General features: G+C 41.4%; 1 protein-coding gene and 1 pseudogene across 1 annotated transcript; both read left to right on the top strand.

The window, feature by feature from the left end:
* The first annotated feature begins 1568 nt into the window (after window positions 1-1568).
* LOC130401702 (transcription factor Sp8-like) lies at window positions 1569-3384 on the top strand (annotated as a pseudogene).
* Window positions 3385-14052: 10668 nt separating this feature from the next.
* Window positions 14053-19476, top strand: LOC130401698 (metastasis-associated in colon cancer protein 1-like). The gene is given in 8 exon segments (XM_056605620.1): window positions 14053-14215; window positions 14401-14562; window positions 15359-15435; window positions 15612-15728; window positions 15804-16799; window positions 16802-17853; window positions 18052-18240; window positions 18348-19476. Coding segments are annotated over 5 exon segments (2544 nt in total). The 5' UTR covers window positions 14053-14215; window positions 14401-14562; window positions 15359-15435; window positions 15612-15619; the 3' UTR covers window positions 18546-19476.
* The last annotated feature ends 577 nt before the right edge of the window (window positions 19477-20053 follow it).

The raw sequence follows: 20053 nt of genomic DNA, 5'->3' as shown, positions 1-20053 counted from the left end.
AGTAGGCCTACTATGATTGATATTTTTGACTTGGTTGAAGTCATCAGTATTTTCTAGCCTTCATACTCTATTTTTCTATTAATTTTGTTCATATAGGCCTATATATAGGCCTTTTTGTACATTCGAAGATGTGGATTTTAATTTTTTTTTTATCCTGGACGTCGTCCAGAAACACGCTGTCCAGAGGAACATGGGATTAATCAGCCGCTCCATCCATCAGGTGCGTAATAAAGGAGCGACATGGTGAGCGGAGGATCGGATGAATAATCGCTGGTCGTTTTAATTAACTTTTCGCTGTCCTGTAATGACCAAGCTGGTCAACATACCCAGTCAATAAGCCTGTTAATATCAAACAAATACAATTGCGGATGATTAAAAACCTCCTGCGTTATTAAATTTGAAATTCAAATCAAATGTATGCTTGTGTTGGCTGAATGCTAATCAGGGACAATGTCCGAGATCGTATTATGTAACTGGATGTCTCTCTATTAATTTAGGCCTGCATACCATGTCAATGGCCTGTGTCTGCACGGTAACACAAATTAAACGCAATCGGCTAATCAAATATTTTCTCCTACAATCTAAGCATAACCTTCCAAAATCGGGAGGTAAGGAAGGCTTGGGCGGTTCCTTATTATTATATTATTATTATTATTATTTTATTATTATTACTCTTATATTATTATTATTTTATTATATTATTATTGTTATTACTTACAGCCTTAAACATTATTGTGTTTGGTTAACTTCTGCTACATCGTCTTCCTCGTTCTGATCCTCCTCGTTCCCTCCTGCTCCTTCACCTCCTCCTCTATCATTCTCATTTTTCTTCTTTTACTACTACAACTAAGCCTAGTCGTACTACTACTGCTAATACCACTACTAACACTACTACTAGGCTAATCCTTCCTTGTTTCTCTTAATTCAAATAGGCCTATCAAAACTTTCGAGATAATTGGATGTATTTACAGTAAAACAAAAGTTTGAGACAATTTAATATCCCTTGTTCTTAGTTTGGAACAATACAGCCTTTATATCGATTAATAGTTGTGTATATTAACTGTACTGCATACAAGATACCCTGGATCAAATCATGCCACTGCTATTAAGGACCCTGGAAGTTTATCATCTAAAAGGGGTGCAATATCTGAAAGTATAAAACAGGATAAAAATAAAATGCCCAAATCCAAAAACCAATCAAAATCCAGCGTATAGGCTACAAAAGCCATTTATGGCAATCGATATCCTTTACATTTCAATAGGCCTATTTCCCTTAATTATTTTCACTATTATTTAAAATATCTTCCGTTCTTTTATTATGAATTAGGGTGGCGGAGGGGTTGGAGATCTGTCTGAAGTAGTCTATTGATGACCTCACGTTAGAATTAGGCTGTGGTGGTACAGAGGAGCTGATTGGTCGCCGGTGTCACAGCGGTACTTCAAAGCCGGAGAGGACCTACACTTGTGGTGGAATGGGCGGAACACATCATTGTATTGCAAACCTCTAAAAAAACACTGCTCTGATTCATAAATATAAAAAGATCCTCTGAGGAGGGCACTTTTTTGTGATGGCAACTTCACTTCTAGGGGTGAGTCTAAGGAGTTTCTTACTGGTCTAATTAGTTCATTTATTGTCCAGCGGAGTGGATTAAAATAACTTTGATTCACAGCAGGAAAGACAGTGCGATGTTTATATTTTAGTAAGCTGGTTCAAAACGCCCGACGCGGAGATTTGAGCATTCGCCTTCAAAAGGGAGAGAAGTTTCTAGTCGATGCCCAAAAACACTTGCATGTTCTCCTTGATGTCCCATTTGGCGTACATTAGTTAATATTTCGTGACTTTCCCTGGTTTCTTGTCGTCTCGTCCTAAAGGTAGGGGCTATTAATGACCTGTATTGATGCAATCTGTCGGCTTTGTGATTTTAAAATGCACTATGTTGGGAAACGTTTTATTTGGTCACTTGTCAAAATTGCAGCAAATGTCCGTTCTATTTAAATTGAAATGTTATATTCCGTAACTCCATATGCATTTACTTACTTACTCTTTTGTTATTGCAGGAGGAACGGAGATTGGGATCGACTCCTTTAGCAATGTTAGCTGCAACATGTAATAAAATAGGGAGTCCGAGCCCTTCACCCTCCACCCTTTCGGATAATTCTTCATCTTTTGGAAAGGGTTTCCATCCGTGGAAAAGAGCCAACAGCTGCAGCCTGGGACCCAGCCTCTCCGGGTTTGGTGTGTCTCGCAGTGGATCCGGTGTATCGGACTCTTTCAACGGGTCAACCGGATCCAGCGCCTTCTCCCTGACGCCCGGCACCGCGTCCGGCCCCCACTTTGGAAATGACTACTCCGTATTCCAAGCGTCGGTTTCCAACAGCACTCAAGAGTCGGGTCACCAGCCCGTGTTTATCTCAAAGTGCACTCGTCAGTGGACAGTCTGCAGGGCATATACCCAAGAATGAGCGTCGCCCACCCCTACGAGTCCTGGTTTAAATCATCGCACCCTGGGATCCCCACGGGGGAGGTCGGTACCACCGGCGCGTCCGCGTGGTGGGATGTGGGCGCCGGGTGGATTGACGTGCAGAACCCGAATGGAGCCACGCTGCAGACCTCCCTGCACTCAGGTGGACTCCAGACATCCTTGCACTCCCCTCTAGGGGATATAATTCCGATTACTCGAGTTTAAGTCACTCCGCGTTCAGCACAAGTCCCTCTCCACACCTGTTGACCACCGGCCAGCACCTCATGGACGGTTTCAAACCGGTACTGTCTTCTTATCCAGACTCATGCCCGTCTCCTTTAGGCGGGGCAGGAGGGGCTATGCTCTCCGGGGCGCCACCTGCACCTCTAGCGGGGTCCCCGAGGTCCTCTGGTCGACGCTACTCTGGAAGAGCGACATGCGACTGCCCGAACTGTCAGGAGGCAGAGCGGCTGGGTCCTGCGGGGGCCAGCCTCCGGAGAAAGGGTCTCCATAGCTGTCACATTCCAGGTTGTGGTAAAGTTTATGGGAAAACGTCGCATCTTAAAGCTCACTTGAGATGGCACACAGGTGAGAGACCGTTTGTGTGCAACTGGCTCTTTTGTGGTAAGAGATTCACGCGCTCCGATGAGCTCCAGCGACATTTGCGCACACACACCGGCGAGAAGAGGTTCGCGTGTCCGGTTTGCAACAAGAGATTTATGAGAAGTGACCACTTGAGTAAACACGTAAAAACTCACTCTGCCGGTGGGTCTGCAGGATCTGGCTCCGGGGCCAGCGGGGGAAGCGGGGAAGTGACACCGACAGCGAGCACAGCGCACCGGGGAGCCCTCCGTGCAATTCCCCCGACCTGTTGCTGCCACCTGATGCACACTCTGGAGTAGGAGGCATGAACAGCCTCTAATTGGCCTATTGAAATAAACTGAACGTAACATTTTATTTGCTAAAATGTTCTGAAGGAACGGGGACATTTCTATATGCAAAATGAGGAATTAGACAAGAAATCAAATTAGACTACTAAATAGCCAGATTTCACAATGATCTTCTTTCGGTGAAATACTTAGGCCTATGCAATATGGAACTGTAATCAAGTGAATTAATTTAAAATGTTAAACTGGTTCCCACTTCCATCAAGGCATCGAAATCAAGTAGGCCTACATCAGACGACGCCCATGGTCAAGAAGCGGTATTTGTGGCCGGTAAAGTTTACTGCTGGCATAGAATATTTTTCAAGACCAAACTCTGGCACTTTATTGTTGAGCAGGAGACATTATTCGTTAAAGTCACTATCTGTGGTTACTTCGTAAGTTAGCCTAAATATTTCTCTATTCTTATCTATCTTATCCCATCCCAGTTTTGATAACGTGTAACAGTTATAGGTTTATTTGACGGTATTCGCCTCACAGCCTCTGTGCGTTAAACCAAGTGTGTAAGTAGCCCAATCTTGGTTAGCTGCCAATCTGTTGTAAATAATAAACAAAGGTATGTTAGATTCTAAAAATGCACCAATGTAAAGGTGAGTTATGTATTTGACCAGGAATCGATAATTTTGTATAGTTATTTCTAGCTCTATATGGACAATAGAAAATATTGGAAGCTGATGGAAATGTACTTGGATTTGCTTTGACTTGATATACAAATGTATCGTGGTAAGTTATATTTAACCACACGTTTTATTGTATGTAGGGGTCCACAATTAGGCGCACTTTGATTTATTTGTAAGATTTTGAAATATTTACTGTCATTGATTCGTTTAATTTAAATAAGCATGTTGTAAAATTTACGTTAATTTTCAATGCATTTATTTTCGATAATGGCAATTTATGTAAGCCACTGAATAAACTCAGTATGAATCAGAATTAAGTAATCGACTCAGTTTATGATTTGATTATTGAGCCAACCCACTATGCATATTAAGACATATTTAAAAAATGTGTGTAGACCCGTCCCTAACTCATTATTGAATCAATTACAAATATGATTCTGTAATAGAAAATGTGAAAAGGGGCCATTTCAAGAATTACAAACGGGGGACGGTACTTAAAAGGTCGGCTATTTGCGCAGACAATTGTGTTTGATTTAGTGCCTGTCCGAAATAACATCCTTTCCATTGAAAGTGTATTAGAGATGCTAAAAGCGAAAAGTCTATATTATTATGATATAGACTTAAGATAGGCCTATACCTATAAAATCACAGAGTAGTTAAGGGACTTTCATAGTAGCCCTAACATTTCAAATATCATCCCTATCCCCAACCTACATACATAGGCCTACTACATCGGCGCTCTTCGCCATCCATTGTTGCACAGACAAAAGAGAGAAATATGCCGTAAATGGCTACCTTATCCAACATATATTATGATGTGGTCTATTCAAAGTGAGACACATATTAAACTGCGGGTTAAATAAGATTGGTGGTTTGACTTTGCTTTGCCTCAAAGGGGTTCTGTGTCTAGATGCCTTTAGATTCAGATTCCTCATTTAACTTCAGATTTAAGCAAGTAACTAAATAAAAATAAGGTTAACATATGACCACTCATTAGTAGCCTGGCTTCCTGTCGCCGCCCTTACAAAAGATTATATTTATGCCCTTTATCTGTACTTGTATCTGCCCTTTATAGAACTAGCCACAAACATGGATTCAACTATTATTATATAACTCAATTTATCCGTAATCCCATTACTCCGTTAACTAAATAGTGCAAAGATCATGTAAAAATACCCAACAATAAGCTAAAATAATCAGATAGTCTTTTTCTTATTTCTGCAGTACAGCTCTGTGTTTCTTAAAGCCACGAGGTCCCTCTATTTACAGGAGAACAAGAAATGATTTGGCCTACTATCAGAAGTTTGCAAGAAGAGCTGGCAAACCAAGAATATTGTGCAAACTTTTAATTATTCCGATTTTTTAATTGTGTTATTGTGATTGGATTATCTCAATAACACAATTTATTGAGATTTTCCTTCATTGGTCTCTATTCAGAGGAAAGTTTTAGCACAGCCCTTCCCAAGTAGGCTATCTGTGAGAAGAAAGTAGGGGTCCCCTCCTTTAAGGATAGCTTGAAAAGAGCACTAGGAGCCAGTTGTCCAGGTCAATGAAAACAAGAAAAAGACCAATGAAAAATAATTTATTAATTTCACTGTGATACAACTGAAATTAAAATGAATTAAAACATGCTCCTCAACTGATAGACACCTTGGTAATTTTGGTGAGGGTCGATTGACCCAGCAAAGTGGTCATCCCAGCAAAGTGGGATGACAGGGCAGGGAAGCTTATGTTGACACTTGAATTGAGGTATATCAGCACTGAAAATGTGTATATTGCACACATATATCTATATGACAGTACAATTTAGTAAAACATCAAAGATAAATATCCTTTATAAGCTTCCTGGAAATAACTTATTTTAAACATGTCCAGTGTCGGTGTCCAAGCGTGACTTTCTGGCTGGTTCGAATGAACTATAGAGGAACATCGCCACCAAGTGGTTCACAATTTACATTGCTGACATTCAATGCAGCCCACTGCAGCCCACTATACAAGACAGTTTCAATGGTATATATTATGAAGTTGTGTTTGCACTAATGACAGAGATGTGTTAAGGATGAATGGTGGTTGGTTGGTTTATCTTCTGGGGCCAGAATTGTGGGATATCAGGTCATTTTAGTGGTTTTCATTGTGTTATTAATTCCACATAACCTTGTGTCAATACAATAGGCCAGGGGTTTTCAAAGTGTGAGAGAGTGAGCCCCCCCTCAGAGAAGAAATTTCAGCTGAGCCCCCCCCCCCCAAAAAAATGTTCTAAATACCTGTGTTTTGAAAGCTATCTTAATTATTTACACATTTTAAACATCTCTGATCATAATTTTAAAACATTTGAAACATATTTTTGAAACATTTGAAACATATTTTCTCAGCAACACGTCAGAATATTTTAAACATATTTCTGAAACATTACAACATCTTTGTGCGTTTTTAAACACATTTCTTAACACAATTTAACAACTTTATCTAAGCATGTTTTAGCTTAACCTTTTTTAAATACATTTGAACATCTTATTCTGTGTAAACTGCCAGTTTACACAGATTCATTCAGGGTCGAATCAGATCTGCCTTTTCAGTCCAGAGATTCGACTATTCGGCGGGGTTTGTTTACCGGCGTTGCTATGGTGACCTAAATTATTATAAGCAACTGACAACGATGCCAGTTTGAAACTAAAACTGTGATTCTGAAAAAAGTATAAATGCTATCAAAATTCCGTTCGATAGTATTGAAGATACAAGTGTGTAGATTTGTTTAATGGTTTGAACAATGGTAAACGGTTGAAAAATGAATGAGTTACGATGTCTAGAAGTAGGTGTATCAGAATGGGCTGACGTCTTCAATGAAACAGTTTGAAAACAAAGCGGTATGAAACTAAAACTGTGGATTTGAAGAGATTTGACATGATATCGAAATTCTGTTTAGATATTATTGAGATACAAGTGTGTAGATTTGTTTTAATGGTTTGCACGAGATATAACGGTTTGACAATTGATTTAGTTATGTTACTTATTCTACAGTTGAAGTACGACTGAGTGATTGAATCATCGCCCTTTCAGGTTTTTTTTCGGGTTTATTCTTTTCATCAACGTCGCGCACCCCTGGAAGAACCTGGCGCCCCCAATGGGGGGCGCCCCCCACAGTTTGAAAACCACTGCACTAGGCTATAGCTGCAACGTTAACGCTTGAGATTCCATACCATTCCGACTTGACCCTGCACTCCTTGGCACTCAGCCAAAGGAGTTGGCTTGTTGCAGCTTTCTCAACAGCTTTCTCGACAGCTGCTCATTTCACTCAACACGGTACTTCATTGGGTTCCCAGCAATACAACCGCCAACCGTCAACCATCGATGGATGGTCGAGAAACTGCAGGACATACACACATACAGAGACTGGTTAAAGTTAGTCTGTCTGATAGTATGATATCCAACATCCAAGGAGTGTGAACTGCAGTTGTAACCAGGTAATAGATAAAAATGATATAAGAGAGCAGAAACTAATCCACAGGGTCTGGGATCATTTCACATACAATTAGAAAGCGGGATGTGAGTTTGAAGAAGGACACAATTAAAACAAGCAACAATCACAGGTCCTACAATATGCAGAGTATACTGGCCATGGCCTAATAAATACAAGATGAAATCATTGCTTGATTTTATGCCATATCTCGAACCAGCAACACAACGGTAATTTGACCGAGTCTATACAAGTCAATTACACTACATTGACATGTATATCCCTGAGGTCAGATTGGATTACATTTTGAGAAATAAGTTTTCCAAACACAGAGGTATAGTGAGCTTGTTAGGTATGGTAAAAAGGTTTGTATGCCTTAAAAACTGGTTTACCTGAAGTAAGCATATCAAAACAATCACCAACCATGTTTCTATAGCTTACTCTGTGTCAAAACCCACTGTCAAACCAGATGTTTGCGAAACGATGTGTGTACCACTTTTACATTGTTTTCTTGTGCAGATATAAACTTCCAATTTGGCATGGGTATATACTATGGAGTCTCCTTTTGGTATCCACTTACGAAAGCTGAGCCTACATGGTTTTAACGCAATGTTATAGTTTAAAGGTCCCATGGCATGAAAATCTCACTTTATGAGGTTTTCTAACATTAATATGAGTTCCGCTAGCCTTTCTATGATCCCCCAGTGGCTAAAACTTGCGTTCTGTGTAAAACGAGCACTAGGTATCCTGCTCGCCTTTGAGAAAATGGAAGCTCAAGTACGCTGATTTGGAATGCTGCCCCATATATTGTCATAAGGGCCCAAGTTACCTCCCCTTTCTCTGCCTAGCCCGTCCAGAGAATTTGGCCCGCCAAAGAGACAATGAGCTACGACCGTGCGAGCGCCACGTGTGTGTGTGTTTTTGTGTGTGTGTGTGTGTGTGTGTATGTGTGCGCGTTTTTTGTGTGCGTTGTGTGTGTGTGTGTGTGTGTGTGTGTGTGTGTGTGTGTGTGTGTGTGTGTGTGTGTGTGTGTGTGTGTGTGAGATTAACACACTGTAAAGCAAGTGTTGTACATTTCTTTGTTTGGATAACCGTTCTGCTGTTGGTGTCATGGCGCATAACACGCAGCCGGCAGCCGCAGCCGGCAGCAGGCAGTGCATGGTATCAGTCTACTTTAGATTGATGTGGAAGTGGATGAGAACCAGAGACGTCGGAGAACCTGACGCAGTCGTTTGTGATCTTAATATCGTCTACACACGCCATCCGTTGGTTGGACAGGAGGATAATAACAAACACAGTACAAAGAAAGACAGTACCCGCAAGGTATTTCTTGACAACGGCGAAAGCTTTGTTATTGAAGAAAATATTGCGCAAAAGTTTGGCGTCCTTCTCGGACGTCCTACATGGTTGCTCTTTGTTTATTGTGTCACGTTCTTCTTTTTCCTTGGATTTGTTAGCACTGCGTCAGGCTGCTAAGAGGTAACGATTGCTTATGTAGCTGTCGTGGCTATCGCCATCCGGCTTAAACCCCACTCTACCATAAGGGTACTGTCAGCGGTTGAAAAGCCAGCCGTAACTGAGCTGGGCCAAACCGCACCTTCACTACTGGGCCAAGGCGTACTGGGCCGAAGCGCACCCGCCGTTGGAAACGCGCCATAAGTACATGTGTGCCAAGTTTGCAGATTATACCACCTCCGGCACCAAATCATTTTGAGTGTTGACGTTTGTTCAAGTAAAAATACTAATACTACTAATAATAATAATAATAATAATAATGATTTCAATAGGGTTCCTAGGTTTTCCGTAAGACCCCTAATGAAGGATTTAGTAATTATATGTCTGTGGCAATAAGTAGTTTGAATATAAACACCAGAAACAGGTTTGCTCAAAAGTATTATTATTATTATTATTATTCCTTTGAAATAAGATTGCCATTCATGATTCAATGAACACAACATTCACCTCGAAATATATTAACAATTCTTCGAAGTGCCATTTATGAGAATAAACAATAAATAGAAAAGTCCTTGCTGCAGCATGTAAAAGTCATTCATTGTGCACCTGGTGTCCGAATGTTCAAATTCCAGGAGCTTGGAAACTTATGAAGGATAGGTCTTGTGATGTGAAGGAAAGAAGCATCACTGTCCATCTATACTTGTGTTGCAGTCTCTGCCTCCCCCTGGTGGTTTTGTTGGGGGAAAATACGTTTGTGTGGCGCATTAGGTGTGACGTAGTAGAACGGGGTGTTGTGGGTAGTGTAAACAAAGGACCGCGCGGGAATCAGTCGGAGTCGACTGTGCGAACGTGATAGTAGCCTTTAATGCTCGTGAATATTCAATGTACCACTGTGAAGAAATAAAGCTAGTTCATTGCTGCAACCAACCAACGCCTCACTGTTTGTGCTTCGGCTATGTTAACCGGACCACTAGACAAGCAAGTTACCTGCAACGAGCCAAGTAATTGAATTGAAACCAGCTCGCTCCCAACTACGGTTCGGAGCAGGGAAGCTGTAGAGGTAACACTTGTAACAAGCTCAAGCATGCACGAGTCCCATGCACAACCCCTGTCCCTGCAGCCAAGGCACCGCGTCTTCCCCGCAGCACACACTGGCAGCAATAGTTTTAGTATTTTGTAACGTATAAACACACAACCAACAGACGTCCTCTGCTGCACAGGGCCCCGTTTCCCGATATCGATGGATCTTCGCTCGTAAGATGGTTCGAAAGAGGGAGCTTTCGAACCATCGATAATTTCTTTGGAGCGTTTCCCGAAACTCCTCTTAACGTGAACGCGCATTCGCTGCACTCAAGACGATCTTAATAACGGTACGGCCACACCAAACGCGTTAAGGCCTCCACACACCGGCGCCGCAGCGTCGCGTCAAAAAGTCTGCCCCCAGGCCTCCACACACCGGCGCCGCAGCGCAGCGGAAATATTTCAATTCGCAGCTAAGTGTGCAATGGCAGAACCATATGGTGCAGCCTATATGATGACCTATAATCTAGTTATTATCCCTCTCTGGTATACTCTTTTGCATATATATATATATACTTTTTTTTTATCCCTCGGGATAAATACAGTGATGTTATTGCTGTGCTGGATTCAGTAGCCAGTGTATTTTATTTGAGTGCTCGAGACACATAATGTTATTTTCCCCTAAATCCAGAGAGACAGTTAATACATGACAATGCATTTTTGAGCTTTGTCTGTGTTTCCTTTTACTTATCTATTTTATTGTATGAGAATGTTTCTATGTGAAGCACTTTGAGTCTGCTTCATGTATTAAAAGTGCTATATGAATGAAGTTGCCTTGCCTTAAATAAAAAAATATATATTACAAGTAATCTGGTTTCTACCTACATGGTGTGATTATATGTGACTTGATTTCGTCTATTTCTCATTATGGTTAATGGTTTGGGTACTTAGTCCACCATTGTTGATTTCTCACCTGAAGATCCAATCTCCAGAGCTATGGCTCGCCAGGCAATGACCTTTTTGGAGTTGTCTTTGTAATGACGGGAACTTTGGTCATACAATTCGACATATTTTTCCACCTCGACGACCAGTCTCTCATCGTCCATTCTCGTAATTGTTTATCACAAACGAAGAGGGCGACATCCAGTGGTGAGGGGTAGATATGGAAGTGCCTACGGGACCCGGATGTACAAACCAGCTTTTACAAAGCGCTTTTTCAGGGGCGGCGACGCTCGGGAATAGAACATTGTCTCGAAGAGTAGTTGGGCGGCGCGGCGCGGAACGCTACCGCGCGGCTAGTCGGCGCCGGTGTGTGCTAGTACACCCGGAATAATGGGGGCAGACTTTTTGACGCGACGCTGCGGCGCCGGTGTGTGGAGGCCTTTCGAGACAATGTTCTATTCCCGAGCGTCGCCGCCCCTGAAAAAGCGCTTTGTAAAAGCTGGTTTGTACATCCCGGGTCCCGTAGGCACCTCCATATCTACCCCTCACCACTGGATGTCGCCCTCTTTCGTTTGTGATAAACAATTACGAGAATGGACGATGAGAGACTGGTCGTCGAGGTGGAAAAATATGTCGAATTGTATGACCAAAGTTCCCGTCATTACAAAGACAACTCCAAAAAGGTCATTGCCTGGCGAGCCATAGCTCTGGAGATTGGATCTTCAGGTGAGAAATCAACAATGGTGGACTAAGTACCCAAACCATTAACCATAATGGGAAATAGACGAAATCAAGTCACATATAATCACACCATGTAGGTAGAAACCAGATTACTTGTAATATATATATTTTTATTTAATGCAAGGCAACTTCATTCATATAGCACTTTTAATACATGAAGCAGACTCAAAGTGCTTCACATAGAAACATTATCATACAATAAAATAGATAAGTAAAAGGAAACACAGGCAAAGCTCAAAAATGCATTGTCATGTATTAACTGTCTCTCTGGTATCAGATCATGTATTAACTGTCTCTCTGGATTTAGGGAAAAATAACATTAAGTGTCTCGAGCACTCAAATAAAATACACTGGCTACTGAATCCAGCACAGCAATAACATCACTGTATTTATCCCGAGGGATAAAAAAAAAGTATATATATGCAAAAGAGTATACCAGAGAGGGATAATAACTAGATTATAGGTCATCATATAGGCTGCACCATATGGTTCTGCCATTGCACACTTAGTAGCGAATTGAAATATTGGCGTGCCTCTCAGGATCTGCACGGAGCTCCTGGACCAGATTATGGCATACCCCCTGTTCTTGTCTCCGTTCATTGATGGGGTGCACCCAAACCCTTCGTCTTCTCCTTGCTCCTTGCAGGAGAAGAAGGGCAGCCCCCCTCTGTCTGGCAACAGTTATTTGTTCTGTTGAAATAAAAAAAAACCAATAAAATGTAAAAGAGCTTGCTCAATTAAAATGGATAACTACTGGCTGCATACATGTAAATGTGTGGCTATGTTAAGGATAGATAGATGGATAGATAGATAGATACTGTATTGGTCCCAATGGGGATCAATAAAGCCATCCAGGAGCTCAATACAATAAATACACACAATAACAATTGGCCTTAAAAGGTGACTGCACTATATACTAAAAAGGCTTAATAGAAGGTCCTGCAGTTATTGAGATTGTTGATGCAGTAGATGAATAATTGCAAATATAAAATAAATAAGAAATGACAGTAATAAAACGATAAAGTGCCCTACAAACTAAGTTGATCTGATGCTTGAAAACATACTTTCACTGCGCAGATTAGCCTACATTTTTCCAATTATTCAGCCAAAAAGATGGAAAATAAATAAACTAGGCTACAATAGGCTAGTACTCACCCATTGCGTTTCGTGTCTTTGCTGCGGTTGATTGACAGGTGACTTCCTGATTTTATACTGCAGCGCGGCCGTCGCGCCCTATGGTCGCGCCGCCTCCTGTTGGTGCTAGGGGCGTGCTTTTGACGCGCGTAAAATACGCGACGCTGCGCTGCGGCGCCGGTGTGTGGAGGCCTTTAAGGCGGCTGCATGCTTCAGCGTTGGTGTTACGTTGTTGCGCAAAATTTACTCAAAGCAATTCATGCTCCCTTTTAGGTTGCGCGTGTTGCGCGTGTTGCCAAGCAATTTACCGCCAGAACAGTAGGTGGAGTAATATGTGGAGGAAAGTTTTTCGTTGAAGACGACCTCGAGAATGACGTCTTTGTCTGTGGGAGTCGTTGGTTTGTTTATGTGCCAGATCGTGTTCTCCCCATACACAGTGAATGATGGCAACAGACAGAGGAACAGGGGTGATGAAGTTGTTGATCATTGGGGTTGTATAAATGTGCATATCACTCTACATTTTAAAACGACATAATGTGTTGGCAGCAAAGTTAACTTCACTTCAGGTTAATGCTTTTGTATATGAGCCTGCCGGGTGATACTCCAGACAGGAAGTAGTAACCAGACCAGCAAACCAATCACAGCCTTGCAGGCTGGGCGACTCGCGTAAAAGCTTACGTAAAAAATGACGCAAGTCTAGAAAAATCGCCCGACGCACGCAAGACGTGAGAAGTCGCGCAAGGGGGGCGCAAGGGCCTCTTGCGCTTGCGCTTACGTAACCGAGCATAAACCAGCCTTTACGCACGTCAGACGCACGTAATTACGCACGTAAACGCAGTAACGCGCCCAACGCGCCAACGCCACGTTGGCGCCACGTTGACACACACACACACACACACACACACACACACACACACACACACACACACACACACACACACACACACACACACACACACACACACACACACACACACACACACACACACACTGTGTGTGTGTGTGTGTGTGTGTGTGTGTGTGTGTGTGTGTGTGTGTGTGTGTGTGTGTGTGTGTGTGTGTGTGTGTGTGTGTGACGCGTTCAATACTACGTGTGTGTGTGACGCGTTCAATACTACGTGTGACACACGCACACACGCACAAGCACACACGCACACACGCACAAGCACACACGCACAAGCACACACGCACAAGCAAGCACACAAGCACAACTTGCGGGAACGGTAGATCACAGAGTTGGCGTGTGACGTTCCCATGGATGACACGCCCCCTCCCTTCAACACTCAGCCGAAACCGGATATTTACGTCAGAGCTCAGATATGACCTCGCTGAAACTGTTCCGCAGCTGATTCACATTGAGTTAACTTTGCTTTTGTTGTAGCGTTACAAGTTTTATAGAGCATAGTTGTTGCCGGTTGACCAGCAAGTCTACAGGAATTAAAGGTTGGTTAATACTGCACATTTCTATCGGTAAATGTCACTTTCCTGGTTTCCTGTATAGCAATAGGCCTACCTGTTCGCAAACAGGGAAGGGCTGTGGGCATTGTACAGTAGGACATTTGTAGGGTATAATAACACCCGAAAGTGCGCGCATGAATTTGAACTTAAAATTCCTTCTATGCAAACAGATGATCCCTAAGTAACGAGAAGAGGTCTGCCCGTCTGAAGACACCGCCAGGTCTGCCCGTCTGAAGAAACCGAGAGGTCTTCCCGTCGGAAGACACTGAGGTAGTAGGTCTACTCCCTGTGAGTCGACCTGGATTGTCAGGGTGTTGCAACCAACGCGTATGGTAAGTGAAAACAATGTTTTATTTATGTGAATGTTGTTTTTTTATTAGATATTAAGTGGCAAATTACCTAAACATTGTTGTATTGAAGTCTTGTGATCAAATAAATAAATCACATCTTAAATTAAATTGATGGTGATCATATATTTTTATTGTTGCTGATAATGGCTATTTTATGCTTAACAAAATATTGTAGGCTATATTTTAATTTAGGTTATTCTAACAATATCAATCAACAAAGGTCTGATATCTTGTCCCACTTTTGAGATGCACTCTTTTCAGATCTACAGTTTCTTTAATTGTTTTTTGGAATAAACCTTACAGTAGCATAAGCAACAAGAAGAGAAGCATAATGAATGGAAATATGGATACTATCCACCATATGCAAATATTTTATTAATAGTATGTTATGTCTTGTTATGAGAATAAAAACGGACAAAGACAAGATTAACCTGTTTGTGTCACTGGTTTAACAACATCATTAGTGACTGACTCACCGGAGTGGGCAGTGTTCCTTTGTCAAAAAGTGACATGCTGAAAAGTTCACGTTTTGTTTATCTCGCAGGCTTAATCCTCTCTATAGAGATAGACTACAACCAGTTGCAAGTACCCCGTTGCTGACATTATTTGGCCATCCTTATGGAAGTACCAAACAAATGTACAAATGTGAATGATCTTTATTTGTCAAAGTACAGGTACGGGTACATCAAAATTCCGGAGAGCTTCCCCTGGTGCTTAAAAAAGAGAGGACAAGGAACATATATAATCGTATCTTTTATGTATAATCATTTTTTCCCAGTGTCCTATCTCAGGTTCAGCAACAAAGGACAGGACAGATTGCTACAGTAGAGATCAGATGGGACAGTTGGGACAGAGGTTAGAGCTGTAACCTAATGCGTTTGATTTTTATAGTTTGGCCTATAATCTACTAATCAACTCTGCTACAAACAAAATACCATATTTTTTTACCCTCACTGACACAAGACCCTGCTACTTTTCATTGTTCGTTATGAAAAAAGCTATATTCAACAAACTACTCTTTATTATCACAGATGTAACTATGGAAGCTGGAAGAGCAAGATCTCTCTGTCATGTTGGCAGTCTTATAAGGAGCAGATCGGAGGGGACATTGATTGAACCGGACGATGACACACGCAACAAATCAAATGGTGAATTGCTTGTACTTGAACTCTATCCGTCTGTTTCATCAAAGAGAAATCCTTAAAGGTTTTCCTGTTTTACAGGTATTTTTGCAACCCAAACAACCAAGCATTCTGAATGTACAGTTTCACAACCAAAGGTCACACCTCTATTGGGAACATTAAATCCATTCTGGAACAAACTTGCTGGATCCAATCCTTTCTTAGATGACATTGTGCATGCCAGCACTGAGAAAAATCTGTTCAACGTATCAAATGCAAAACAGGATCCTGAAAACTTAAAAGACATCAATAATGAAGATTCAGTTAGCACATCTTCAGATGAGGGCAATGTAGGGAACCGGCTGAAATACAAACACAAGGTTAGGAACGGACCTGGAAGATGGAGAAGTGCCTCAGAGATTTTGGATGAACTTGAGAGAAAGGAATCAAAACTAGAAAAATACCACAAACCACCCCAGCCCATTTTGAACCCAGACTTTGAGTGGCTAAAAAATGACAGGGAAGCATATAAGATGGCCTGGCTGAGCCACAGGCAGCTAACCAGGTCATGTCTTGACCTGGGATTGATGAGCCAAAGTCCTGGATGGGCTCAAACACAGGCCACTGACGCTATGGCTGCCTGCAAGATTGACCACAATGGAGGCGTGGTCAGTTTACCAGACTCACAAAATAGTATCTGTATCCCAGAGGGTCACGTTCATCCAGGGGAGGTTCAAGAAGTTTCATTCAAAGTTAACCTTGACCCTCCTCATTGTCTCAACACCCTTTACACAGCCACCATGAGTCCACTTTTGGAAGTGAGGCTCAGCAACCTGAACACCAAGGAAGGGATCACCCTGGAGCTGAAACTAGATGGAATTGTAAAGAACGATCCTTTGAGTCAAGTGATGACCACACTGGTAGGTCTCATATCTGACAAGAAAGAGGGGCCTTATGGCAAGGTCAACGACTGTTTCATTCAGGAGAACGTCATGCAGATAAAGCTGCACCATTTTAGGAACCATTTTTATGCTATCGCCGCTGCAGAGGCCACTGATATCCAGTTCCCTGCAACATCAGTATGGGACTACCTTGATCATACGTTATGGTTGCTTTATATGGTCCCAGGTACATTCACCCATCTTTCAAGGCGGTAATGGTTGTCTCCCGTCACAATGATATTCCACCAAGGCTTCCATTTCCAGACATCCGGGAAGGCAACAAAAACCTGCCCCCAGTTGTGCTGCATCTCTGGGGAAAACATCAGCTTAAGATCGAAACATTTGAAGATCTACTTGTTGACATTGGCATCACAAATTCAACATTTAACATAAAAGCTGAAGACGAACGAAAAGAAGTCAAACCAAGTAAACTTAAATTGGGGAAGTTTTTGCATTTTCCATTTGAATTATCCCATTCTGGGAATGCACAACTGACTTGCTTCAACATAGATTTACAATTGCAGGACTCAAACTCTGTTACCATCGCACATTTCCAGGTGTCTTCCCCAACAGCTGCACCTGTACGGTCAGAAAAAGTAGCTCCTAAGCAACTGGCCAGACGAATGGAGATGGCGAGATCTTCATCTATTCCTGAAGAAGTATTTCCAGAATCACATCAATTCCAGGTCAAATCTGTGAACCTTAAGTGGTACGGGGTGGCCCTAAAGTCTGTGCTCCGTCAGCCTAGGATGGAGTACCTTCTGGAGTATTTCAAAGGGGACACTTTGGCACTCCTCTCCAGAGAAATGGTTAGGTCAATTGGAAACTTTAAAGAAAAGCAGTGGTACATTGGATTCTGCAGAGGAAGGACGGGCTTAATTCATTGCAAAAACATTAAGATAATTACCAGAGAGCAAGTGCTGGACTTTACTGGTATAAATATCACCACAGATGTCCTTTTGTACAACATGACACTGCCCTTCAAAAAATTAACTTACATGTACTCAGCCATCCAGACCTTGGTGACTTCACAAATAACCAGCTGGAGAACCTTTGCTGATGCCCTGGGATACTCCAACCTTTCCTTGGATGCCATTACCCATAGGCATACGGAAAACGAGGCAGACAAGGTTGCGTGTGTACTAGAAAAGCTGAAGGAAGATTGTCATGCAGAGAAAAGCAGAAGAAAGTTCCAACACGAACTCATGATTGTAAGTATATATATCGGTGAGGTGTCTTTATTTCGGGCGAAACTGTGCAGATTGGTGGCAAATTAAACATGTAGCTGGTTACGCAGGTACGAATTATTAATCTTCTGTTAATGTTTTCTTCTTTTCTTGAAAGCATTTCATCAGCTCTACTAATATCTGCCACTTGTTTACTTTTCTTTATTGTCGTTGCCATTAAAGGGTCTTTTGAAGATGGACTATGTCAGTCTGGTGGCACTGTTAATGAAGAATACAGTCATCTTGTCCACTGCAGTCGAACTGGGTATAAGATGGAGGGAGCTGGCTGAGAAATTTGGAAAACTCAACAGTACTCAAATAGCAAACTATGAGGCTCCACATGCAGGGAAGACTGGGGAAATCAACGCCCAGGTCAGTTAGCTCCTCAGTGACTAATATTTAATATTATCAATATATACAGTGTTATTTCATTTTTCCCTATTTGCTTCCTGTGAGTCTTTAATTCTCTTTTCTTGTAGTCCATGTGGAAACCTGCCTATGACTTTCTGTATTCCTGGAGCATGCGCTATGGGGACAGCTATAAAGACATGATCCAGGATCTCCACCTAATTCTGGACAAAATGAAGAACCCTGTTACTAGACAGTGGAGGCAGCTCACTGGAGCACTCATCACAGTGAATTGTCTCGAAGCTCTCAGATTCTCTGAATACCCTTAAAATCTAGAATGTTCTGTATGTACCCATATTGTGAGATGTTAATGTGGCTCTTAAGGCATATATTTAATTGAATACACTTTCATTCAAACAGGAATGAGCAAGAAAATTAAATATCTTATATACTGTATGCACACATACACTGATAGACTGGAAAAAAGTTTGTTTTCACGGTGGGAATCCTGTAACGGTTCTCAAATTCATGGCTAGTCCAGTGATCACCATAAAAATGTAACAAAGAGAATACTTCCATAGCTCACAAGTTTATAAAACAGGGAGAACATTGTATGCACTGAATATGTCGGACATAAGGTCTAAGTGCTGAATAGTGGTTGAATGTTGATTAATGCATTATTTAATGTTACATTGTCAATATGCCAAATATTGTATAACAGCTAGGAAAGATGCAGCCTGCCTGTGTCCGGTATTTTATTATTCATTACCTATCGTTATCTAATTTTAGTCAACTGTATAAAGCATTAATGTACCGTCAGTGTTTATATTTTTGAATATATAGCTATTGTTTAATTACTTAGGGTTAGGGTTAGAATGTGTTCTGATATGGATTTTTTTTCACAGAGAAGTAAACAAAGATCAACAAATATAACTATAATTCATCTTTTTATTTATTGTCAATTAAAAACAATGATAAAAAATGTCTTAAAACAGAAAACTGAAGCTTCCTGTTCCACTACATTTGTGCCTGCTTGCTTTATTTGTTTTTTTCCGTTAATTCAAGCCAGATCCATCTGAAAGCATTGTGTTGGATCAATATCATAGTAAGTAAAGCACACTGTTAAAACCTGGAGTACCTCCTGTACAACAAATGCACTTGACATTAACTCTTTAGAGGAAAGCATTAAAAAATAACTAATCACAAGTCCTTTGTCCCAACCAGGTAAATCAGAAATCAGAAATCAGAAAATGGACACTAAAAAACGACAAAGGGAATCTTTGTCGTTTTTTAGTGTCCATTTTCTCAGGGTTTATAATAACTTACGGTACTTTCTTTCTTCAATCTAAAATGGGAGAAAATACTCTCCTTAAGCTAAACTAAAAATCGAAATTATAAGCGAGAAATCTGAAACGGTTAGGCACATTGAATTAGCAATCATGATTCATGTGGAAGGACTGGTTCTCTGAAAGTTAACACTGAAATAAAGCAGTGAAAACTTCATTACATGCTTTCAAAATACTTTTGTAAAGGAATGTATCTTATTGTTTTTAGTTTTTTTATTGTGAATATCATGTTTTAAAGGTCCCATGACATGAAAATCTCACTTTATGAGGTTTTCTAACATAAATATGAGTTCCCCTAACCTGCCTATGGTCCCCCAGTGGCTAAAACTTGCGTTTGGTGTAAAACGAGCACTAGCTGTTCTGCTCGCCTTTGAAAAAACGGAGGCTCAAGTGCGCTGATTTGGAATGTCTGTGTTAAGGACGTCATCAAGCATCTAAGCTCCTCCCCTTACACTGCCTGGCCCGCCCAGAGACGTTGGCCCGCAAATGAG

Source organism: Gadus chalcogrammus, chromosome 13 (assembly GCF_026213295.1).
Source record: "Gadus chalcogrammus isolate NIFS_2021 chromosome 13, NIFS_Gcha_1.0, whole genome shotgun sequence".
Lineage (NCBI taxonomy): Eukaryota > Metazoa > Chordata > Actinopteri > Gadiformes > Gadidae > Gadus > Gadus chalcogrammus.
This window is presented reverse-complemented; position numbering and strand designations above follow the sequence as displayed.